The sequence below is a fragment of the Podarcis erhardii genome, assembly GCF_964252035.2.
Source record: "Podarcis erhardii genome assembly, chromosome: 15".
NCBI lineage: Eukaryota > Metazoa > Chordata > Lepidosauria > Squamata > Lacertidae > Podarcis > Podarcis erhardii.
In genome coordinates, this window is record NC_138505.1 from 10,275,387 (window position 1) to 10,301,436 (window position 26,050).

The following is a 26,050-nucleotide window of genomic DNA, read 5'->3' on the forward strand; positions in this document are numbered from 1 at the left end:
AATCCAGTCTGAAGGAACGCTCAGCAAAGACAGGGCATCGTCGAAGTAACCTCCACAATTTGCGCCAAGAGATCAGGGAGTATTGATGAGGGTAGACTTTATACTTGGGCTTACTCTCAGGGAAAAGTCAGAAGGGGTGTTCAATTTCTGAAGCAGCCTCCCACATACCCGGGATTTAATCAAGGAAGAATTCATTGTGAAACCTAAACAGGAGCTGGTTCAGTTCCTTTGTCGCCTTCTTTCAAGAGCTGTTCCCTAAGGCTCGGGCAATTAGGATGTTTAACCCTAATTAGTCAGCACCATCAATTTGCCTCCTTAAATACCTGAAATGGCCCACATCATATGGGGGTTTCCCAGCCTTTCAAAACTGGGCGTGGGGGGGTTATATTTTTGCCTTTGACAGCCTAATCATGGAGTCCTTCCTGATGGGTTCTTTCCCGTTTCCATCCACTGCAGGTGGATTTTAATTTATTACACTTGTTATTTGAGGGGGGAAGTTTATTTTTTGTGGGGGGGGGGAATAGCACACAGGCAGCTTACAAGTAGCTCCAGAGGCTATACTTTTCCAGAGTTAATGATAAATACATTACTTCTGGTAAATTAGCCGCTAGAGGGCCGTGACAATTTGTGCCCCAGGCTTTTTTAGACTCGTCTACCCATGTAGTATCTGAAACCAAAGTGATGCATGGGTTGCCAGATATTAATTCCACCCCCCACCCAGTTCTCCTACCCCACTATTAGAGGGAAAGGGCTTTCTTATGTTACGGAAATTATGGGGGGGGCACATCTTTAAAGATAAATATTACAAATATTATGCCTAAATATATCCTTCCAACTTGACAGCTCAGGGAAGTCACCTAGCTTTAAAAATAATATAAAATCGTCTCCTTTCCCAGTTCCCCCCATTCCAAAGCTATTTTCTCCTTGCAAAAGGACTCCAGGGAGTTCTCAGAGGTGACAATTGCTGGGCTCATTGTTAGCCAAAGGAAGCCAAATCTCATCACCTGACTCGCCTCTGGCTCCAGACATGCAAAGGAACTTCTATTGTACTTTTGGGTGGTGGGTACTTAAGACATATTTGTCTATGGTAATCTTATACCTGAGTCTTGCCCTGCCCTGTCTGCTTATGCTAATCTTGTACCAAGGACTTGTCTGGACATGTTTGCCAAGGTTAACCCCTCCCCTTCGAACTGTATTCTGGGATGTGGTGGGAAAGTTTAAAAGTCACCCCATCCTCGGGGTTCAAAATTTGCTCTTTGAACCTATTGTGCAATAAACTTTGGTCTACAACTATTTGCTCCGGTTGGCTGGACTCCTTCCTTTATTCCGCAGGGACCCGCGGGCTCTGCCCGACGAGCTGGGTGACTGAGCAGCCTCGCACCTAGATTTTTCCCTAACAATCCACTGTGGGTGGATTTTAATTTATTACATTTGTTATTTGAGGGAGGGGAGGTTTTTTTGGGGGGGGGGAATAGCACACAGGCAGCTTACAAGTAGCTCCAGAGGCTAAGTTTGGTCAGAATCGAGTATACTTTTCCAGAGTTAATACTAAATACATTACTTCTGGTAAATTCACCACTAGAGGGCCGTGAGAATTTGTGCCCTGGGCCTTTTTAGACTCGTCTACCCATGTAGTATCTGAAACCAAAGTGGCGCATGGGTTGCCAGATGTTAATCCCCCCCCCCCCGCCCAGCTCTCCTACCCCACTATTAGAGGGAAGGGGCTTTCTTAAGACAAAACAAAAGAATTCTTGTCCAAATGAAGAGAACAAAAAGGAACAAAACATTGTAGAATGGGGGGGGGACCACAAGGGTCATCTAGTCCAACCCCTTGCAACGCAGGAATCTTTTTGCCCAGCCTGGGACTCGAACCCACAACCCTGAGATTAAAGTCTCGTGCTCTACCAACTCGGGGAGTTTTTAATGTCTGATGTCTTGCTGTGTTTCTTATACAGTGGTACCTTGGTTTAAGAACAGCTTAGTTTATGAACAACTTGGATTAAGAACACTGCAAACCCGGAAGTAGGTGCTTTGGTTTGTAAACTTTGCCTTGGAAGCAGAACATGTTCCGCTTCCTGTTGAGTGTGCTCCATTTGTAAACTGAGTCCCCCGCTGCTATGGGAAAGCACGCCTTTGGTTTAAGAACGGACTTCCAGAACGGATTAAGTTCGTAAACCAAGGTACAACTGTATTCTACCGGGAGCTGACCAGAGTGGCTGGTGCAACTCAGTCAAAAGGGCCGGGTATAAGTAATAATTATCATAATCATCACTTACTTGCCTTCTGTCCCACCAGCCACCGCGAATGGTGAGTTGATTACAACTCCATTTCACGCAAAACAAAAAATAAACAGCATAGGAAATTCCACTACCTGGTGAAAACTTGTTTTGCCCTCCGTACCTGCTTGCGCCCCGGAGTGCTGCTTCGCCCTGCCATTTCTGCTCCCGCCAGAGCCAGGTTGCGCTTGGACCTGTGCAGGAAACGGGCCACGAGCCCACGGGTCCCACGGCACACCTTCAGGTCCCCCAGGGAGCGCGTGCCAGTCTTGGACAGGTGCTGCAGCGGCGCTTTCCGTGGCACCTCCAGCTTGGCCTTCCCTGCCAAGCGAGCCTGCAGGGGCAGCTCGCAGAGTGACGGGTGTAAAAGGCAAGCTTCCGAGCAGGGCCCTGGGAAGAGAGGGAGGAAGGAGGGAGGCAAGGTATTAATGGCAGGTAATAAGAGCCTCCGGGATGCGGGTGGCACTGTGGGTTAAACCACAGAGCCTAGGACTTGCCGATCAGAAGGTCGGCGGTTCGAATCCCCGCGATGGGGTGAGCTCCGTTGCTCGGTCCCTGCTCCTGCCAACCTAGCAGTTCGAAAGCACATCAAAGTGCAAGTAGATAAATAGGTACTGCTCCGGCAGGAAGGTAAACGGCGTTTCCGTGCGCTGCTCTGGTTTGCCAGAAGCGGCTTTGTCCTGCTGGCCACATGACCTGGAAGCTGTACACCGGCTCCCTCGGCCAATAAAGCGAGATGAGCGCTGCAACCCCAGAGTTGGTCACGACTGGACCTAATGGTCAGGGGTCCCTTTACCCTTTACCTTTAATAAGAGCCTCCATCTTCAGAGGCACTCTACCTCTGAACATCACAATTGATGGTGGGGTACAGGACACGGGTATCAGAGGTTGTGTGATTTCTGCAGGATGCTATGGGACACAGTTGCGGAGCTTTATGCTCCAGCACCGGGGGGGGGGGGCGGAGAGCAGGTGGGGGCAGGGCTGGCACCTGTCCTGGGGGCGGGGCGTGCCGCCCATAGGGTCATGGCACGCTTCCTGGGGGCGTGGCACCCAGCGCGGGCAGGGGGGCAGCCGCGATGGCACCCCACTGGGATTGTGATGGGACACAAACCATCTGGAAAATAAGCAATACGTCCGCCCTGAAACTTCTTCATGCAAAAACAATATTGGAAGTGGGATTGTGCACAGGCAACTCCCCACTTACGAGGGGTTTATATTCAGGGCCCCTGCACGCAGAAGTGGAACGCATGAAAGCGGGGAGCACTGTGGCTCGTGAGAAGATCCTCCCCAGAGCCCGAGTCTTTGGGGAGGGTCTCCTTACGAGCCACAAGGACTCTCCAGAGTGCTCCCCACTTCCGGGTTCCACTTCTAGGTTCCTGGCTCCGTCACACACAAGTAGATCGCTCACATGTGAGGAGTCGTCCTTATAACCTTCCTGACACCATAATGAGCACAAATAGCTATGGAGAGACAATAAGGAGGAGGTCTGGAAGAACCCTGAGTCACAGAAGCAGGAAATACTTCTTAAACGTACAGTGTTTACAATAGCCACCTCGATTTCAAGGCGCTAGACACCTGTCTCATTTCAGCTGTTAATTGATTACAGAGGGCTGAAGCTGCAACACTAAAAGTCCAGTTTCTAGTGCAGGCTAAAGACACTGCTAGGGCAGGTGGTTACTCTCAGCAGTGCCCCTTCTGAGGATCACAGTTGCCATGCAAGGATGAGCATGTTCACAATGTTTTAGGCTGCACTGTAGTAAGAATGAGTACAGCGTTCAGACTTACTACACTTTCGTAAGAAGAATGATGCCAAAAACTGTTAGTAATAATACTCAAGGCAATTTGTCATTAATCATCTGCTTTGTGTCTTAAAATAAAACGATGTAACTAGAGACAAGACATCCTGTGAGGGCAATTAACTCCTTGAACTCCTGACATGTTTTATCTGCACGGAGGAACAGGTGGGTGGGAACTGTCTGGATTCCAAGGTGGCAGTCCTCATGATTCAAGCAGTCGCTGACCTCAACCTGTATCCCCTGGCTCATTATTTGCCAGGTTCAAAGATGGCAACCTCACTCAGCTTCAGCAGCCAGCACCTTCAGCTGGATCTGCCTGATCACAAACAGCCAGGTCCAAAGATGGCTACCAAAGCAAGCCACTTCCCTCACCTGTATCTGCTGAGGAGTTGGGCCCATCCTCCTCCGACGCCTTGGCGCAGAATACCTCCTGGAAGTCGGCTTCTGGTGGGGAGTGAGGAAATGAAAGGCGGGAAAGAAATGGTTTTAAATGGGGGCATTTTTGTAGCTCAGAAGCAGAGAACACCTTTTGCATTCAGATCCCAGATTCAATCCCCAGCATCTTGTGGTACATAACTTGCAAGTGTCCCGTGGGGGAAAAACCCGGGAAATCCCATTTTTCTGTGTGCGAACATGCTGGCCACTTTGAGTGCTGTGATCTTGTGTGATTTCGCACTGAGATCTCACCCCCAAAAATGCTGGGGAGGACGCAATAATACGTAGCACATGCTCTTGTGAGAAAGCACGGCCTTTAAAACAGCACGTATGGGATATTTAAGATGCAGACAAACCAACAATTTGTGTTTTGCTGATAGGTACATAAAAGGAGCTGAAGCTCACAGAGTTTTCCTGTAAACCTGCTAGAGAGAATTTGGTGAGAGACAAGCCTATTGTGCCCTGACACTGGGGGTGGGCATAGCTATATATTCTCCTACCTGGGGTAGGTAGATGTGACGACATCTGCCATATTTGAGCTCCAAGCTCAGACTACATTTTAAGACAGGCTTAAGTATGCCTTGGGGACGCTATGGGTTAAACCACAGAGCCTAGGACTTGCCGATCAGAAGGTCGGCGGTTCGAATCCCCAAGACAGGGTGGGCTCCCGGGCTCGGTCCCTGCTTCTGCCAACCTAGCAGTTCAAAAGCACGTCAAAGTGCAAGTAGATAAATAGGTACCGCTCCGGTGGGAAGGTAAACGGCGTTTCCATGCGCTGCTGATTCACCAGAAGTGGCTTAGTCCTGCTGGCCACATGACCTGGAAGCTGTACGCCGGCTCCCTCGGCCAATAAAGCGAGATGAGCGCCGCAACCCCAGAGTCAGCCACTACTGGACCTAATGGTCAGGGGTCCCTTTACCATTTAAGTAAGCCTTTGTAGCTGAATTACCAATTGACGCCTGCCTGAGCAAAGCTGCTGTACCCAGTGGCGTAGCGTGGGGGGTGCAGGGGGGGCCGGCCGCACCGGGCGCAACATCTGGGGGTTAGGGGTAGGGTTAGGGGGCGCAAATCCACGGGTTAAGGGGCGCAAATTACTTGCCTTGCCCTGGGTGCTGACAACCCACGCTACGCCACTGGCTGTACCGGTTACTCTTCAACAAGTATTCCGAGAAAGTAAATGTTAATTTTACCTTTTACGAGACTGTGTGCTTGTCATTTTAAGGGGAGAAATGCCAGGAAAATCCAGTCTGCCTTACAGCATCCTGCATTACTCAAACCAAAAGGCTAAAACTAGGCCAAGTTTCCTTTGAAGCTGCAAAAGGATGGAATTCTGCTGAACTCAAACTTGAGGAAGGAAGGATAATATCCAGGGGTTGGGTTTTTTTCCAGGTGGGCGCCATTCAGCGGCATAGCTAGCTGCTGGGGTGCCCGGAGCGGCACGCTCGTGCTGCATGGGTGAGCCACCCATGGGGGCGGGGGCGCTGTGTGGAGCCTCTCCGCCGCCTCCCCCTCAGCTGTAGGGCGGCTGAGGGAGAGGCAGTAGGCAGGTCAAGCCCCATGCTACCGTTTCAGGCCGTGTGGAACTTGCAGGTGCCCAAGCCACCACGTCACTCCCAGGAGAGACACGTGGCTTGGGCACGCTGCAGGCCCTGCGGTAAGTGTTAGAATTCCTGCTCCGTGATTGCAGTCATGGGACTGTTGTCTTTCACATGACGGTGTATGTTTTGACTCCACAGAGTGGGAAGTGACAGAGACAGGATGTTTGTGTTACTGTGTGCCGTGAAGTGGGACTATTGTCCTTTGTTCTTTTTCTCTTTGCTGTCTGGTGCTAGAGAGAGAGGGAGCCATGTTGCAGTGCTCCGTGTGTGTTTATATGTAAATAAAGTAGATTAGCCATAATGCTGAGTTGCTGAGGTCTGTCACACAAACTGCGCGGACTCTGCAGATCCCTAAGTGTGCGGATGTCTGTTGGCATCAGTCGCTGTGGTGTTCGGGCTGAAGAAAGCTTTTGAAGCTCCCAAACGATCGACCAGGAGGGAGGGAACATGCCAGTCTGCCAGTGCCGGCTGCGTTTCATTACGTTTGTTGACTGAACTAAAAAGTTTCATGAGCCCAATTTTTTTTAACTCATATTTTTGTCATTTCGTCACACACCCCCATCAGTGATGACACCCAGGGCGGCCCACACCCCCTTCCTCCGCCACTGGCACCATTGCCATTATAAGAGAACAAGGGAGGCGCTCATGGTGAGTTCCAGTACCTCTTTTTCTAGAAAAAAACAGCACTGATAATATCTAATACATACAGTGAGACCTCGGGTTAAGTACTTAATTTGTTCCGGAGGTCCGTTCTTAACCTGAAACTGTTCTTAACCTGAAGCACCACTTTAGCAAATGGGGCCTCCTACTGCGCCGCCACCGCCCAATTTCTGTTCTCATCCTGAAGCAAAGTTCTTAACCCGAGGTACTATTTCTGGGTTAGCGGAGTCTGTAACCTGAAGCGTATGTAACCTGAAGGGTCTGTAACCCGAGGTACCATTGTATATCCTTTCCCAGCATCTGTCCGCATCGCAACGAAACACACCCATGCCACATTCTCCGCCATCCAACTTCCTCCCACCCGGTCTACTCACCACTCTCGCAGGCCGTGACGATCCCGGGATCGCTGTGAGACCTCAGCAGAGGACTCCGAACAGAAGGCAGGCGGTACGAGGCCTCGCTGCTCCGGCGCTGCCGCCCAGCGCCTTTGCGTCCCGGCAGCAAGGCCTTGGGCTTGACCCGCACCTCGGGGAAGCAAGGCCCGGCACTTTGGCCTAAGCTCTCCAGGCGCTGGCAGCTGTGCGTGTGGGCACTGCCCGCCTCCCGCAAGCCCTCGTAGCCCGTGGAGCCGGGCGTGGAGCAGGAGTACGAGCGCTCCCCGCGCAAGCGTGCCTGGGGCGTCTCCTCAAAAGGGCCCTGCAGGGTGGGGCTCTGAGGGTGCAAGCTGCACTGCCCGCAGTCCACGCTCAAGCAGTAGTCAGCCCGGCTGCGCTGGATGGAGCGGAACAAGACGTAATCCACCGAGCAGACAGAACCGCTGGCGTCCAGCAGGCAGGAGTCCTCGGATGGGCTGCTGTCGCCAGGAATGTCCACGATCTCCGACATAATCAGGGAGCCGCTGTCCATGGAAACCGCTGCAGGGGAGAGAGAGCGAGAGAGCGCACTTTTAGTAAAAATGGCACGCTTCCAGGGTCAGGGGAAACGGTTGGAGGATGGATGGCGGCTAACAGATTGAGGTTGAATCCTGACAAGACAAGAGTACTGTTTTTGGGGGACAGGAGGCAGGCAGGTGTGGGGGACTCCCTGGTTTTGAATGGGGTAACTGTGCCCCTGAAGGACCAGGTGCGCAGCCTGGGAGTCATTCTGGACTCACAGCTGTCCATGGAGGCACAGGTCAATTCTGTGTTCAGGGCAGCTGTCTACCAGCTCCATCTGGTACGCAGGCTGAGACCCTACCTGCCCGCGGACTGTCTCGCCAGAGTGGTGCATGCTCTGGTTATATCTCGCTTGGACTACTGCAATGCGCTCTATGTGGGGCTACCTTTGAAGCTGACCTGGAAACTACAACTAATCCAGAATGCGGCAGCTAGACTGGTGACTGGGAGTGGCCGCCGAGACCATATAACACCGGTCTTGAAAGACCTACACTGGCTCCCAGTACGTTTCCGAGCACAATTCAAAGTGTTGGTGCTGACCTTTAAAGCCCTAAACGGCCTTGGCCCAGTATACCTGAAGGAGCGTCTCCACCCTCATCATCCAGCCCGGATGCTGAGGTCCATCGCCAAGGGCCTTCTGGCGGTTCCCTCACTGCGAGAAGCCAGGTTACAGGGAACCAGGCAGAGGGCCTTTTCGGTAGTGGCACCCGCCCTGTGGAACGCCCTCCCACCAGATGTCAATGAGAAAAATAACTACCAAACTTTTAGAAGACATCTGAAGGCAGCCCTGTTTAGTGAAACTTTTAATGTTTAACAGGTTATTGTATTTTGGTGTTTTGTTGGAAGCCGCCCAGAGTGGCTGGGAGGACCAGCCAGATGGGCGGGGTATAAATAATAAATTATTTTTAATATTAATATCAAATCTGTCCATTTGCAGCCCTCTCCGTTTTGCATATTCCCCATCTCAGGTCCCGTTCTTCCATGCTAGTTTGGGATTTTTATCGTTCCCATCTTTGAAGTCCTCGTGGAGGAAGATAAAGTTCTTTCCAGAGAAGAATGGCAGATGAAGCTGTTGGACTATGCCGAAATGGCAAAACTGACCGGAAAGCTCCGGAACCAGAAAGACCAAAAATTTAATAAGGAGAGGGGGAAATTTACAATTTACCTTAAAGGTCACTGTAAGCAGCTGAAAACTTTAGCAGGATTGCAATAACACTTGTAATGTAACAAGAACTATGGATATAATGGAGTTACTTAAAAAAACCTAACAACTTGGTTTGTTTTAAAAAGATACAGTAGGAAAGGTTTAATAACAGAACCCATCGAGGGGAAGGTGGGAGGTCCAGAGATTTGGGAGAATCTTGTAACTTCGGATGTGTGGTGGTATGAAAATAAGCAAAACCAAATAAAAATTAATATCAAAAAGAAAAAGAAAGTGAAGTCCTCATTAAACTCATCCGCATTCTAGCACAAATTCCCTGTGTGCACATTTTCATATGCAATTCCCCCTATCATGTGCATTTTGGGAAAGCAATTTCCCCATATATAATGCATTTTGGGGTGTGTTCTTTTCACGAGTGTATGCCTTTCATGGACATTTTGCCTGAGTGCATGCGTGTTTTATTTTGTTAAAAATACTCTTTTCTCATTTTGCACATAGTTCAGAAAGCAACAAAACAAACGCAATAGGGTGAATCACATTTCGATGGGCAGGAGATAGAAATATGAATCTACTGTCTATCAAAATAGTCATCTGGTGTTCCTATTCTTCCACACATTATTTCAGTGGAGAAATGCACTGTGGATTCAGTGTGGATTCTGAAGTGTGGATTCACGTATAGTTCTGCAAAGTACCAATTAGGCCTTTGAATGCGAAGTGAAATCAAATTTCTCTCCCCCCCCCCCCCGCCTAGAGTAGGGCAACCAAGTACAGGCGTCCGCAGGAATTTTTTGGGTGGGGGAGGGGGCAGCAAAGTAAATATTCCAGATCACTTCATCAAAATACATACTACAATCTTGTCCCTGACATCCTTGGACAGCTCTTTGGTCTTGGTCATGGTGGCTACTTTGGAATCTGCTGGATTGATGGCTTCTGTTGACAGGTGTCTTTTGTACAGGTACTGTAACGAGCTGGGATTACAGGTAAGACCTCTTCCTTACAGCAGGTGCTTCTAATCTCAGCTCGTTACATACATTGAAGATACCAGGTAGCCTGATATCTGTCTGGTTGATAGGGGATCAAATACTTATTTCACTCATTCTTGTTGTTGTTTAGTCGTTTAGTCATGTCCGACTCTTCGTGACCCCCTGGACCAGAGCACGCCAGGCACCCCTGTCTTCCACTGCCTCCCGCAGTTTGGTCAAACTCATGTTTGTAGCTTCGAGAACACTGTCCAACCATCTCGTCCTCTGTCGTCCCCTTCTCCTTCTGCCCTCCATCTTTCCCAACATCAGGGTCTTTTCCAGGGAGTCTTCTCTTCTCATGAGGTGGCCAAAGTATTGGAGCCTCAGCTTCAGGATCTGTCCTTCCAGTGAGCACTCAGGGCTGATTTCCTTCAGAATGGAGAGGTTTGATCTTCTTGCAGTCCATGGGACTCTCAAGAGTCTCCTCCAGCACCATAATTCAAAAGCATAAATTCTTCGGCGATCAGCCTTCTTTATGGTCCAGCTCTCACTTCCATACATTACTACTGGGAAAACCATGGCTTTAACTATATGGACCTTTGTTGGCAAGGTGATGTCTCTGCTTTTGAAGATGCTGTCTAGGTTTGCCATCGCCTTTCTCCCATCACCTATCACTCATTATAATGCACATCAATCTCTGACTTTTGTCTTCAAAAAGACAAATCCAATCTGGTGGCTCCCATCTGGTGGAACGCTCTGTCACAAGAGACTAGGGCCCTGCGGGACTTGACATCTTTCTGCAGGGCCTGCAAGACAGAGCTGTTCCACCAGGCCTTTGGTCAGGGCGCAGCCTGACCCCCCTCCTCTGGCAATCTGCACAGAATTTTGCTTAATGGTTGCCATCAATTTGATTTTAATTCATTTTTATAATGAAATGTTTTTAGAATCGTTGGATTATTTTGATTGTTGTTAGCCGCCCTGAGGCCAGCTTCGGCTGGGGAGGGCGGGATATAAATAAAATTTATTTATTATTATTCTTCTGGGTTTCTGGGGGTTTTCCTGTTGTTATTCTGTCTCTCACAGCTACAATAAACCTACCATTAAAATTATGGACTGGTCATTCCTTCGTCAGAGGGCAAACAGGCAAATTTAGCAGGGGATCAAATACTTTCCCCCCTCACTGTACCTGTCAGAGATCCGGTCCACCCAGACCTGATGCTATCATTAGGGATGCATGCCTACAAAGGTCCTTACCTTCGCCACTGAGGACAACAGATGGGACCCGGTTGCAGGAACAAGGACCATGTGAGGGATCTGTAAACTGCGAGTCAAACAGAGTCACCTGCAGAGCAAAGGCAGAAAATGTTGGTGCGCAGCAAACTCGGGAACACCTCGCCCCTGGGGGCTGAATGCGGCCCCTGCAAGCCTCTCTTTCTGGCCCTCATGACTGTTCCCCAAGCCACACCCCCTACTGGGTCCGGCTTCAAGCCTTCCTCACGGGTTCTTGCCTGGCTGAAATGCGTCCCATCACATTGCAGCCATGTCTCTCACTTGCCTGGCTAGGTGATAGAAACTAGCTTACGACTGGTCCTAAGACCTGCATTGGCTCCCAGTACATTTCCGAGCACAGTTCAAAGTGTTGGTGCTGACCTTTAAAGCCCTAAATGGCCTCGGTCCAGTATACTTGAAGGAGTTTCTCCACCCCCATTGCTCAGCTCGGACACCGAGGTCCAGCGCCGGGGGCCTTCTGGCAGTTCCCTCCCTGCGAGAAGCGAAGTTACAGGCAGAGGGCCTTCTCGGTAGTGGCACCCACCCTGTGGAACGCCCTCCCATCAGATGTCAAGGAGATAAACAACTGCAGTGGTACCTCAATTTTCGAACGTAATCCGTTCTGGAAGACCGTTTGAGTTCCGAAACGTTTGAAAACCGAAAACTCAAAACGGAAGCCTCAAAATGGAAATCTCAATACGAAAAACTCAATACGGAAGCTGTGTTTACAGTTCGACTTCTGAAGCGCATTCGAAAACCGAACCATTTACTTCCGGGTTTACGGTGTTCGAGTTTGAAAACCGAGGTAAAACGGTCTCTGACTTTTAGAAGACATCTAAAGGCAGCCCTGTATCGGGAAATTTTTAATGTTTGTTGTTGTGTTGTGCTTTTACTATTTTCTGTTGGGAGCTGCCTAGATTGTCTGGAGCAAGCCAGTCAGATGGGTGGCATATATTATTATTATTATTATTATTATTATTATTATTATTATTATTAATATTATTATCTCAAGTCTCCTTCACTTCCTCTAGGAAGACATTGGTTTCCCTCCAGGGAAAGAACCTGGAATATATTGATATATATATATAGCCCAGATATTGTAAAGGTGTGGTAATCTGTCATGGAACAACCCCCTTGTAACCAGGTAGCAGGGGCTACCCAGACCTCGTTGCTGGTTGCAAAGGGGTCCCCATGACACTTCAAGCTTCAGGGCTACAAACACGTAAGTCCACCACTACCCAAAGGAAGACCTTCCTGCCTTGAATTGTACCAATGTAATACCTGGCTGTCTCCGTGGAGTCCCATGACGGCCTCGTAACTGGGAGGGAAGTCAGTGGGGTAGAGAGGAACGGGGCTGTCCATTGAGCCATTGTAGGTTATGCTGTCAGGAGGAGAAATAATAACCTCATTGTCCATGACACACTTTCCTTCTCGGTTATGCATTTATATCTCACTCTTTCCCTTAAGGAGGTCAGAATGGTATGCAGTGAAAACAGCGGGGTGGGGTGGGGGGAAGCATTAGTTTTTTAAAAGTAAGAGATGAGATGCTCTGAAGCACCTGTGAGAGACACACAATCCGTACAGTTTCAAGCCTGCATTTTGCATCAGTAAGGACTAGGAACCTGCATACAGTGGTACCTTGGTTCTCGAACCTAATCCATTCCGGGTGTCCATTCAAATCCTGAAACCATTCGAAAACCAAGGTGCGGCTTCTGATTGACGCAGAAGCAGCGTCAAATGTTTGGGTTCCGAAAAACATTCACAGATCGGATGTGATGGCCTGGGATTCGGACTCGGAGGCTGAACCTGAGGAATCCCAGCCTGCACAGGAGTCCCCGGCTCCAGAACCAGCTGAGCCAGGGCTGGGGCTTGAGCCTGAAGGGTCCTCACCTGTGCTGGATCCTCAGGTGCAGGCACCAGCTGAGTCCGCTCTGGCTCCTGAGGTGATGGAGGACCCATTGCCTACAGGGATTCCACTCTCAGCCCCGTCAGGGGAAGCTGAGTTTGCCTCTGAGTCCGGTAACCCTCCAGCCTCTCCTGAGCTGCAGAGGCTCAGGGCAGAAAGGCGGAGGGAACTAAGTTCCCGCAGGAGGAGTGCTCGCCTCCAGGCCAGGAGAGGCGAGCCACCTGTGGACTGGGGCCGCCCTATGCCTCGGGGCAGATAAAAGCCAGTCAGCCCCAGTTCCAAGTTGCGGAAGCAACATTGTTGGTAGCCTGTTCCTGCCTGCACCCTGTCCTGCTCTTCTGCCAGAGTTCCTGACCCCACCCGACTCCCTGCCTTGGACCCTGCTTCAGCTTTGACCGACAGCCTCCATACCACACCGTCAACCTCGAACTGGACTTGGACCTCACCGCACGATTAACCCTTGGGACCAGCACACCGGAACTCTCCTCTGGGTTTGCGGCGTTTGGGAGCTGATTTGTTCAACAACTACCGTATTTTCCGCTCTATAAGACGCACCTAGTTTTAGAGGAGAACAAGAAAAAAAATGTTCTCTCCCTCTCTGCTCAGCGCCTCTCCAGCAAAGCGGGAGGAGAAACGGAAGGGGCTCCTTCGCTAAAGGGGTGCTGCGCAGAGAGGGAAAGCTGCGCAGTGGCTCTCCAGCGAAGTGAAGCCAGGAGAGCAAAAGGGATCGATCCCTCTTGCTCTCCTGGCTTCAGCTAAAGCTGCGCAGCCTGCATTCACTCCGTAAGACGCACACACATTTCCCCTTACTTTTTAGGAGGGGAAAAGTGCGTCCTATAGAGCGAAAAATACGGTAAGCTGTTTGAGAACCAAGGTACCTCTGTATTTAAAAACAAGGAAGACTTCTTTCCATCCTCAGCCTCTTTGTCCCCCAAACTGCTCCCAGGCCCCCCCTCTTATCTCCCCCACCTCTCCAACCCCCCCCCCCACCTTTGGGCATCCGTCTCTGAACTGCAGGTGTACTCTGGAGGGTAATAGGGCGGAGGTGGCACTGGGGGAACAAACTCTTCCAGGTCCAACATATGCTGCAAGAACGTGTCCGGGGGTGACGTGCAATCCAGCGTCACGGAGCTGGAACGTGGAGGGGACAGCTGTGGAAGGAGACAGAAAACAGGGTAAGTGAGGGGGCTGGGCAAGATCTGAAAGGCTCCTGATGTTCTGAGGAGCCCTTTCTCTTGTTGACATAGGCTGGATACACACCATGTGTCTAAAGCACACGGCGTCCCTCAAAGGATCCTGGGAACTTTTAGTCTATCCCTCACCACACTACGGTTCCCAGCACCCTTAACAAACTACGGTTTCCAGGTTTTTTTAAGCGGGTGTGTGCTTTAAATGTATGGTGGGTATGCAGCCCTGGGGTTAAGTCTGTTTCCTGGGCATAATTTGCAACCCATCAGTCCCAAAGAAGCCCAGAAATTGGATTTATCAGAACCTGGGAAACTTGTCTAAGAGTCACATCCAAATTTGAATAAATATTATTGGGGGGGGGGGAAAGAGTCACATCCAAATGAAGAATCCTGAGAACTCTAGTTTGCTGAGGGTGCTGGGAATTGTTGCTGAGGGTGCTGGGAATTCTTCTTTCAATCCCACTGCTCAAAAGGGAAGTGGTGAGTGAGGGGTGGGTTTTTTCAGGAGGGTGGGGGTTTAAAGATTGGCCGGGAGGGCTCTGTCTTAGCATACAGGAATGGCAGGGATAGCAAACGTTCTGATCCGCCATCAGCTGTGAAGTTGTTTCTCTCCCCCACACACACATCTGGTGCATTTCACAGGCCCACCTCGCCCCATTCCAGCTGTTCACATCAGCACAACTTCATCCGTGTCAGATTTGTTTCTGTTTGGCTACACAGCAGAACCAGGGCATCATTACCCTACGTAAAGGCATTCACACCTCGGCTAGAGATGACTTAGGAGAAGCTTAAATACTCCTAATTTGCGTGGAGCTGGTTTGAGAAAAGTTATTAGAGTAGTATTTCATAACAAAATACAGGATGCATGTGCAGTTTGCATGAAGATTTTACCTGTCAGGGAAAAAGGTGGGGTAAATTGATAATTTTAATTTTTTAATTTAAATTCGTTAAAAAACATTTTAATTAAAAAAAATTAATGTTAATTTATTTTTAAAAAAATAAAAATAAAATAAATTTAAATTATTATTTCTAAACTGGCAGTGAGTTTGCAGTAAATGGGGGTGTGAAAGACAGCCCTGAAAAGATTTTGAGAGGATAAGGAGAGGTTTTGAAAGCGCTCAGATTGTTCCCAAGTGAATCTGAGGCAAGCTGGGAGAAGGCCGGCTGTCTCTGGAACTCACCGCATAGAGGATGTCGAAAGAGAAGATTTGGATACAACACATAATGGCAGAGAGGGTGCACACCACGATGGCGAAAACAGTCAGGCCACACACACTGAAGAGGAGGTCCTGAAGGGGCAGGGAAGTGGGGAGGTGGGGGGGTGTCAAAACAGATCATTGTCACTGCGGTTGCAAAGGAACACTTGATGATAAGTCTGGCTGCCTAGACACTAACCCGTTTGCGGCACACAAAGGTAGCTTTCCTCGACCCGGAAGAGCTTGTTGCGGACCCTAAACACTCTGCTTTTCATCTAGATTTGATTCTAGGTCCTGCCATCAAGTTGATACACATTTGGAAAACCTTCCCTTGATCGGGTTGGTTATCCATGCCTTTTTCTCCCTGCCCAGGCCCCAAGTGAATGAAGAATAAGGTTACCAGACGTCCCCGTTTCCCGGGGACAGTCCCCGGATTTACAAACCAGTCCCCATACAAAATCCATTGAAGCTGAAAAGTGTCCCTGGGTTTGTTAAGTTGTGGGTGAACATATCAGACCACACAGCGATTCTTCAGACGGCTCTTGTTTATTCACAGGCCAGAACAGAACTGAACTGAAGGGTTCAGCCAACCTGCTTATATAGAGCTCAACTACAAAGCAACAGTAACAACATTCTGTAACTATCCAATCACTGAACGTCACTTTCAGTTCCTTATTTGCATGTGCAGACCTGAGTGAAAACTATCTACAGTATCCCCCTGCTGGCCCAGGGTGAGAACTTCAGTACATAACAGGACTCATTGAAAAAAATCTGGTAACCTTAATGAAGAAGGAATTAGCGATTGCAAGCTTGATGTACTGCCCACCCACAACTGCACTGGGCTGGTGTGGGGCACACACACAAACACAAACACACACCCACACACACCCACACCCACACCCACACCCCATTGCAGGACAACTTACATCTGTTATACACATCACAGAGTAATACATAAGCAATCTGCCACAAGTTTTTATTTTCAGAACAAAATCAGTTTCTCAATAAGGGCCTTTCAAGAGGAAACAAAGGGGCAAAAGATCTAGATTCGGGTAGTTGAACCTCTGCTTGTGCCCCCCCCCCCGGCCTTTTTTGGCCACCCTCAAGAAAAAAACACCTTAAAAATCTAAAAAATCTAAAAAATCTAAAAAATTATTGGTAACATGTATTTAATTATTGATAACATGTATTTAACATGTATTTAATTATTGACGTTAAAAATTATTATAGCCTTGCTGTGTACGTATTAACTGTGTATTTCATATATTTAATTAAATATAACTGTGTATATCTAGTAATATTAAATATATTGCAAGCACCTTAATGTACGATATGGGAATTTAATTCAGTGCGTGGCCCAAAGGTTCTGTGTCGGAGTTCTCTTGCGCAGTGTTTCCCAACCTTGGGTCTCCAGCTGTTTTTGGACTACAACTCCCATCATCCCTAGCTAGCAAGACCAGTGGTCAGGGATGATGGGAATTGTAGTCTGAAAACAGCTGGAGACTGAAGGATGGGAAACACTGCTCTTGCGGTCCATTTGGTCCGAGAGTCTGGGCCGCTTTAAGCTAGATTGTGTGTGGACCATGCAGAATAAAGGACTGAGGCTATGTTCACGCTATGGATTTGAAGCAGCATGTGACTGTAAGCCACTCTGGGAATTGTAGTTTTGTGAGGGGAATAGGGGCTGCCTAATGATAATAATAATAATAATAATAATAATAATAATAATAATAATAATAATTTATTTATACCTGCCCATCTGGCTGGGCTTCCCCAGCCACTCTGGGCGGCTTCCAACAGAATATTAAAAATGCAATAAAACATCAACAACTCTCGGTGCCCTAAACAAACTACAGGTTCCAGGATTCTGTTTAGAGTGGTGTTGTGGTACTTTAAATGCATGGTGTAAAAGCGGCCTCAGAAGAGGCAGATTTCGGGGAGTGTGGCTGGTTTGCCCACACTGAGTGCCGAGCCCAAAGGGCGCCACCACAATGATGTAATGCGGCAAGAGGCAGAGGGGCGCCGAATTTTGGCATCCAACAGGGCACAGCTGAAATTTGAAAGCCACTGGCCTCAGGCTCCATTTATTCTACAACACAACGTCGCGGGGGAAAGACCCACTTAAATCTCAGAAGCCTAATCTCCTTCTTTCTCTTGAAATAAAAAATTTAAGGTCTTATATATATATAATAAATGTTCATAACTGCATATATAAACCACATGTCTGAAACCCCACAGAAAAATTCCTGAAACCATTTTGTCCCTCCCAAATTGACCTCAAATATTTCTCTGTTAGGTCGAAGGAAAATGGAAAAGCCTCCCCATTGTCCTTTTGTTCACAAATCCCGTCTTAAGGGTATGTCTGTGTATGAATAGGGTGAGCTGTGACCTGGCTCAGGAAATTAAGTATTTATCATTACAAAAGACTGGCCAGGCTCCCCAGGTAATTCAATCAAGTGACCATTAACAGGTAACCTGCCAGACAGGAGATAAACAACGCACTCAGATTTCTGTTGTAGACCGCCCTTTTTGTGATGTAGGTATGTATCTGGGGGGTGGTCTTGAGCTACACCCCTTCTGTGATGTATGTATGAAGTTTCTGGGGGTGGTCTTGGACTCCAGGGTGGGGAATTTAAAATGTCTATATAAGGGCAGGCACACCTTTGTTCTGGGTCCTCCTCCTTTCCTGTATGTGAGGGGAGCACCCTGTTGCAACAGTCAATAAAGATCAGGCTTACTAGCTGCTTTGCTTCTCAATATTCTCTGGTTGGCCTCTGTTATTTTCTCCACCAATGGAGAACCTACAAAGGACTCTATGAGGGCTCTTGTGCCCCCCATAAGGGAATAAGGGCAGATTTTTGTTTCTTACACTCTCATTCTCACACACACACACACACACACACACACACACCTCCCATAAAACGTTGGATGCAGAATGTAACCTTCATCAAAAACCGCCAATAGATCCGTCTGCAATCAGGAGCACCCTTGTTTACTCACCTTGAGGACCAGGCGGACCTTGGAGCAATTTGGATCCAGTTCTGCGTTACTTCCGCAGCTTCCGAGCTGGCAGCAAGGGCACAGCTGAGATGGAGAGGTGCCCTGCTGGGGAGGCAAGAAAAGTTTGTAAGTGTGCTGCTGGCAAATGTTGTACTTTAACACGAGGCAAGGTTTCTGGGCCTGCCTGCAGTTGCACAGCACCATGGGCCTCGTAGTCTCCTCCCTTCCTCTTCTGTTGCTCCTTTATCCTTGGAATTGCCCCCACCCCAAAACAACTTTTGAAGCCTCCCCTCTTACTTCTTTCGACACCCACCTTTTCCACGAAGCGTTTGGCGCACAACCATGCAAGTCTCCACAGCCCTGTCGCGACTAAACCGAACTACGCGGCAACTAAAACAATTCATATTCCCATTGCTATAAATACGCAAAGAAATACTCTAATGTAAAATGGTACATGCATGCTTGGAAGAGGGAAGAGGGATGCAGCGGGGCGTTTTGGGGGGGGCGCAGCTGGCAGAGAAAGAGTTAAGGGGGCCCTCCTCCCCAATCCCTCTGCTCCAAAGCGCCCCCTTCGAAAGCTGCTTTTCCCCCTTTGAAGCCACCTTCCCCAACCAGGTGCCCTCCAGATGTCGCTGGAGTCATTCTCCCTGATCACTGGCCACACCGCTTGAGAATGATGAGAACTGGAGCCCAAGAACATTGCTGAACTACAACTCCCATCATCGAAGACCGTCATTGAACTACAACTCCCATCGTCCGTAACCATTGGCTGCGTTAGCTGAGGCTGACGGGAGCTGGAAACCCAATAACATTGTTGAACCACAACCCCCATCATGGGTGACCATTGGCCAGGCTGGCCGAGGCTGATGGGAGCGGGAGTCCAAGAACATGGCTGAACTACAACTCCCATCATCCCTCAGCATTAGCCGTGCCAGCTGCCAGAGGGCTGCCGGGAGCTTGGCGATGCCTGGAGAGCACTTGGTTGTGGAAGGCTGTGCTGGAGGAAGAACGTAACGTATTAGCTCTGCTCTACGTCAAACCCCACCTGGAAGTCCAGGCTCCGTATCCCCTGCTCCTTCCAGACCGCATAACGGTCCCGTTGTCTTACCGGCTCGCAAGCCTCCAGGGACTTCACCTGCTGCTGGGCATTTTGGCAGGAGAGGATGGAGCCAGCCAGGGTAAGCATGACTCCGAGGACTGAGAGGAGCGTGAAGAAGGTAATCTGGGGGGTGGCGGGGAGAAAGAAGGCCGTTAAATCCCTAAGGAAAACGAAGGGGGAAGAGACACACACAGGAAATGGAGGAAGAAGGTGTCTTGTACAAAGCCAGAACGCTGTCCCATCTAGCTCAGTAATAATAATAATAATAATAATAATAATAATAATAATAATAATAATAATAAATAAATTTATTTATACCCTGCCCTCCCCAGCCAGAGTCGGGCTCAGGGCTGCTAACACCAATAAAATCACAGTAAAAACATAATAGAGGAAAAAGGGGGTGGGAAGGAAAAGGGGAAAAAAACAATTTAAAATACAGGTTAAAATGCAATTTAAAATGCAGCCTCATTTTAAAGTAGCTGATAAATCAAGACCATAAGGGGAGGGAAACATAAGGGTCAGACCGAGTCCAAACCAAAGGCCAGACGGAACAGCTCTGTCTTGCAGGCCCTGAGGAAAGATGTCAAGTCCCCCTAGTCTCTTGTGACAGAGCGTTCCACCACGTCGGGGCCAGGGCTGAAAAGGCCCTGGCCCTAGTTGAAACCAATCTAACCTCCTTGAGGCTCAGGACCTCCAAAGTGTTGTTATTTGTGGACCGTAAGGTCCTCCGCGGGGCATACCAGGAGAGGCGGTCCCGTAGGTACATGGGTCCTAGGCTGCACAGGTTGTAGTCCACACAGGTTGGCAGAAGCTCTCCGGGGTTCCAGGCAGGGGTCTCTCTCCCTCCCAGCCCTAGCTGGAGATGCTGAGGACCGAACCCAGGACCTTCTGCATGGAAAGAAGATACTGTGCCCCCTGAGCTACAGCCCATCCCCAAACAGTCACAGTGAGGAATATCTTCAGACGGCAGATTTCCTTCCACCCCAGGCTGATTAAGTGTGCAGAAAACCACTTCCGAACTCGAGAGGAGGTGGAGTTGCAGGCTTCATGCCCTCTCCACGTGCGCGGGGGCCGGCTCTCAGCCTCCGCACGATTGAGGGGATCCCTGGCCGCGACATCCCCTGGGATTGGCTGGCCTAGGGGGTGTGTGGCTGGCGTGACATCACACTAGCACGGCCGGGGATCTCCCTCTTTTGCCACCTCAGCTCATCACCCTTTAGCTTTCCCACCCTCCCACCCCTTAGGTTTTCCTTTTGACCTTGCTCTGGACCTCGGTTGGTCGCCATTAAGGGGCCTGGTAGGAATTTTTCCCACTTGGCAAATTGGCACCAGCCACTTGGTTTTTCACCTACCTCGTAGCAAATCATCACAACTTCCTTGGCATTGGCGGTTAGGCATTGGTAGGGGTAATAGCATGTAGATGGGAAGCGCCATCACCTCCACCGAATATCGAAGGGTATTCCTGTAAAGGATTCCGGGGGGCGTGGCCCTGTCCGAAGCCTAGGGAGCTGAGGGCCTAAGGCACGCCCCCTATCAGTGACCCCAGGGGAGTCCCTAGTTGATGTGCATCAGCAGGACTCCCCCTACTGGTGGTTAACCCTTCCCGGTCTTCAAGCAATCAGGCTGAAGCCGGATAGTCGGTTAGGACCAATACCTAAGCCAATACCGTTCATTCCTGTAACCAATAAAGTTGTGGCCATTTTTTGCCCATTAACCTAAATATTTGTGTCATGTGTCTTTATTTCTGGGGGGGGGGGCTCACCATGCAATGGAAGGTGCTACCAGTAGGGTTAGACCCTACAGAGTAGAGCTGGGAAAGGAGGACTTCCACAACAGCACAAAGCAGAGGGAGAACAAATTTCATCCTGGCTAGTAGCATTTTGATGCTCTTTATTCAGCTCATAGTGGTGAGGAGGAATGAATGAATGTTCCCCTCAAAGTATCTGCTTTATATACATTATTTACACAATGGGCTGCACATGATTGGCTAATTCTGGAATTCTACTGTAAGCCAATCAGGTTGTGGATTCACTTATATCTGGAGCATGATTGGGTGGTTCCTGCCAACCAATCATACTGCTGCATTGTTCTAGGACCAATCAGACTGCTGCATTCTGAATCCTATTGTTCTAGGACCAATCAGACTGCTGCAATTTGGATCCTATTGTTCTAGGACCAATCAGACTGCTGCAGTTTGGATCCTATTCAACTCAGTACATAACACTTATCCTCCACAAAATTCCCTTTTACGGCCGTCCAGGTTAGTGGCCGTCGCAAATTCTTGCAGGAGTGAGTTCCACAGTAGATGCCATGCGGGGGAAAACCAAATCTTTTGTCTGACACCCAAATCTTCCCCTCAGTTGGCTTCATCCAATGTCCTCAAATTCCAGCGTTATAGGAGAGAGAAAAACCTTCCTCTTATCCACTTTCCTTATGCTATGCAGCATTTTAAGCACATCAATCATGTCCAAGGCTGGGCGATATCTGATTTTCAACATCGCTATATCTGGTTCATCAACATCGCAATATACTGATATATCACAATGTCTGAAATAAGGATGGAGCTTGGCTGGCTTCACGGTTTTTCATGCCTTGTGGTTTTGTGTGATTAGCACACAAACGCACACACACATTATGATTTTTGATATATTGCTAGGTCAAAAATTATGAATCTGATATCATGATAGGGACTTCAAACCAGTTTGGGACAATATATTAATATATTGCCCAGCCCTAATCATGTCCCTCTCACCTGTCTGTTGGTTTCCTTCTAAGACAACTCCCCCCCCCCTCTCTTTTTTCTCTCGATCTCATGATGCCCCACTTTTGGAATGATAATGCCTCTCTCCACCCGCCTTCCATTCAGAGGCCTCCTCAGAACCCACCTTTTCCATAAAGCCTTTGGCACAACCTCAGCTGGAAGGAATCCTAAGTATAAATGCGCTTCTTGACAATTTGTTTCCATTTATGCCTGCTTAGCCTTCCTTCTGCACATCAACCCTTTCCCCCCATTGTGTTTCCTAAGAACATTTGCTTTTCAGAGCTTGGGAAGTTCGTTCTGAAACAGAACTTGTTTTGGTTCATGTTCAAGATGTCCAAAGAAGAACAAATTCTAGCAAAATACCATCCCTTTACAAAGCAAACTCTTTCAGGCCAGAGTTCGATTCTTTGTCCGAATGATCCTCAATATTCAGACAGTTTCAAGCTGCTGAAGTATAGAATACAGTGGTACCTCAGGTTACAAACACTTCGGGTTACAAACTCCGCTAACCCGGAAATAGTACTTCAGGTTGAGAACTTTGCCCCAGGATGAGAACGGAAATTGTGTGGCGGCGGCACGGCAGCAGCAGGAGGCCCCCATTAGCTAAAGTGCGCCTCAGGTTAAGAATGGTTTCGGGTTAAAAACGGACCTCCGGAATGAATTAAGTTCATAACCCAAGGTACCACTGTATACTTAAAGAAGACGAAGAAAACATCAAAACACATGGTGGCGTATGAATGGTTTTTTCCAATGTATTTCCCCCATCAATTATGTACTTTAATGGCCCGAAAAGTCCAAAGCTTATTTTTTAAAAAAAGCAAATGAAGAGAATGAACTTGAAGCAGTGGCGTAGCGTGGGTGCAGGGGGGGGGGCCGGCCGCACCTGGCGCAACATCTGGGGGGGTGCTCGCACTCGCAGCTCTCTGCCCGAGTGCTAAAATCCACAGGTTAGGGGGCGAAAATTACTTGCCTTGCCCCGGGTGCTGACATCCCACGCTACGCCACTGACTTGAAGATGAACTAGAAACCTTCCAAAGTTCCACCGCCAAAAGAACTTTCTTTGTGTTCATTTAACTTGGCAGTTAAGGGAACGACTTTCAGGCACAGCCCACAGATTTCTGAACTAATTCAGTTAACTGTGTGAAGAAGAAGAAGAAGAAGAAGAAGAAGAAGAAGAAGAAGAAGAAGAAGAAGAAGAAGGAAGAAGAAGAAGAAGAAGAAGAAGAAGAAGAAGAAGAAGGAAGAAGAAGAAGAAGAAGAAGAGTTTGGACTTGATATCCCGCATTTCACTCCCCTTAAGGAGTCTCAAAGCTCAAACTATCTCCTTTCCCTCCCTCCCTCCTAACAAACACTCTGTGAGGTAAGTGGGGCTGAAAGACTTCAGAGAAGTGTGACTGGCCCAAGGTCACCCAGCAGCTGCATGTGGAGGAGCGGGGAATCGAACCCGGTTCACCAGATTACGAGTTCTCCGCTCTTAACCACTACACCACACTAGACTAGTTCATTCCAAACACAAATGAAGCGTCAATACTTACCACCGGGGTGAACGGGCGCCTCCAGGAGACGATGCCAACCACTCCGGAGAATGCCAACTAGAGATCAAGACAGACAGAGAAGAGAGGTTGCCCTGATTGCCAAAGATCTACCAGTGGCTTTGAGTGACCACTGCTGGTCCTCTCTAGGTGAGAAGGAAGCTGCTGAGAGCTTGGCCAGGGGTGGGATGGCCCATTTTGTTTTTAAAAGAAGAAACATGTCTCCTCAAACTGGAAGCTTTCGCTCCATTAATTGAAGCTTTTCTCATTTTCCCAAAGGGCTGGCTCTGAAGATGGTCCGGAAACTTCAGCAAGTGCTGAATTCGGCGGTCAGGTTGCTCAGCGGGGCACGGCAATTTGAGCATATCACACCAATCCTGGTCCGACTGCACTGGCTGCCAATTAGTTTCCAGGCCCAATTCAAAGTGCTGTTTTTGATCTATAAAGCCTTAAACAGCTCAGGACCGCAATACCTCAAGCACCACCTCTTTCCATATGAACCTGCCCAGACCCTGAGATCATCTTATGAGGCCCTTCATTGAGTGCCTCCTCCACGAGAGGTCTGGATGGCGACAACACGAGAACAGGCCTTTTCTGTGGTGGCTCCCAATTGTGGAATGCCCTCCCCCGGGAGGCTTGCCTGGTGCCCTCATTATAAACTTTTAGGCACCAGGAGAAAGCGTTCCTATTTAACCAGGCCCTGAGCTGACATCCGATGCCCTTTTGATAGATAGATAGATAGATAGATAGATAGATAGATAGATAGATAGATTCTTTATTGTCATTACACAAGTGCAACATTGCACAAGTGCAACGAAATTGGATGCCATCCCTTAAAAACAACAAAAGCAAAACAACAACAACAACCAAACAAACCACATTCCAGCCACACCCACACCCACACCCATCAAACTCCCAGGTCACACTATCGAGTTACTGCATTTAAGAAGGCCACAGCTCTTGGATAGAAACTATTTTTCAGTAAAGAATAAAGAATCTATCTATCTATCTATCTATCTATCTATCTATCTATCTATCTATCTATCTATCTATCTTAAGCTCAGTTCTCCCCTATTTTCACATCACTGTATGGTTTGTTTTAAAAGACAACCATTTCTTCGCAATAAATTGCCAGCATTTTAGTGCGAACCTAACGGGCATGCTTTTCTATGCAGCATTGCCTAAAATACACATTTTTGCAAAGTGTATTCCCCTCACATTTACATTTCCCCACACGCAATGCATTTTGGCCTGCTCTTTTCTTTAGCATACGCATTTTTAGGCACGCTTTACCTCAGCGCATGCATTTTCATGCACGTTGCTCAGCTGCAGAACTGCGCTACAAACAAAAAAATCTGGAGAAGTGCCGGTTTCGAAGCTGTTTCAGCTCGAATACAGTTGCAAAAAGCGTGACCGAATCAGAGATTTTTTTTAGCAGTTGCTAGGAAGGACCTCCTGGAATAAGTCGGCACATCTCTGTCCCGGATTAAACAGGGGAGAGAGGCTGCAAAGCTCAGCGTTCTTTCCCATGGCTGCTGGCAGTCGAGTTGACTCTGATAGCAGAGGAGGGATGCAACATTTCTCAGTAGGCTGTGGATTTTATTATTATTATTTTATAATGGAGTTCATTCGCTCTAAATTATTCATGATTACATTTTTTTTATAAGCGATGTGATTGAAAACAGAGCCGGCAGAAACTGCCTCGAGCTGAGGAAACGGAGGATTGGTGCCTAAAGCTAAGTCCTGCTCCGAGGAGACCCACTGATATTAATGCTCAAGGGTTAACTGAGGCCAACTGGCTGCAATGGGTCTATTCTGAGCAGGATTTTGTTAGATCTCAGTGTAAACAATGCTCAGAAGGGGGCGGGGGCCAAGTATCTTTGTGTCGTTTGAGGTTCCAGGCCCTCCTCTCAGAGATATTTAGAGATTGGGTGCTAGAGGACTGCCGTGTGCTGTACGTGGGACTGCCCTAGAAGACGACTCTATTTGGTGCAAAATGGCAGCAGCCAGATTACTGGTTGGGGTTGCCTTTATTATAATAATAGTAATAATAATAATAATAATAATAATAATAATAATAATAATAATAATTTTTTATTTATAGCCCACCCTCCCTGGCCAAGACTGGGCTCAGGGCGGCTAACACCGAATATAAATACAGTAAAAACATTAAAACAAAAAACAGTTGATTAAAATATAAGTTAGAATCATAGCTGTCAACTTTCCCCTTTTTTTAAAGGGAAATTCCCTTATTCCGAATAGGATTCCTCGCAAGA

General features: G+C 48.3%; 1 protein-coding gene across 4 annotated transcripts in view; it reads right to left on the bottom strand.

The window, feature by feature from the left end:
• ENTREP3 (endosomal transmembrane epsin interactor 3) overlaps positions 1-26,050 on the bottom strand; it is a 34,050-nt gene that overhangs the window by 5,464 nt on the left and 2,536 nt on the right. Inside the window, exons 2-11 of one of the 4 annotated variants that reach the window (XM_081840981.1) lie at positions 23,778-23,834; positions 19,491-19,604; positions 18,383-18,484; positions 15,368-15,475; positions 13,990-14,150; positions 12,375-12,474; positions 11,079-11,166; positions 7,140-7,679; positions 4,445-4,516; positions 2,401-2,666 (exon numbers count right to left, since the gene is read on the bottom strand). In XM_081840981.1, the coding sequence (XP_081697107.1) occupies positions 2,401-2,666; positions 4,445-4,516; positions 7,140-7,679; positions 11,079-11,166; positions 12,375-12,474; positions 13,990-14,150; positions 15,368-15,475; positions 18,383-18,484; positions 19,491-19,604; positions 23,778-23,834 (1,608 nt within the window). Of the gene's footprint in view, positions 1-2,400; positions 2,667-4,444; positions 4,517-7,139; positions 7,680-11,078; positions 11,167-12,374; positions 12,475-13,989; positions 14,151-15,367; positions 15,476-18,382; positions 18,488-19,427; positions 19,605-23,777; positions 23,835-26,050 lie in introns of all 4 variants that reach the window. The other 3 variants (XM_081840980.1, XM_081840979.1, XM_081840978.1) reach the window with 3 other exon arrangements.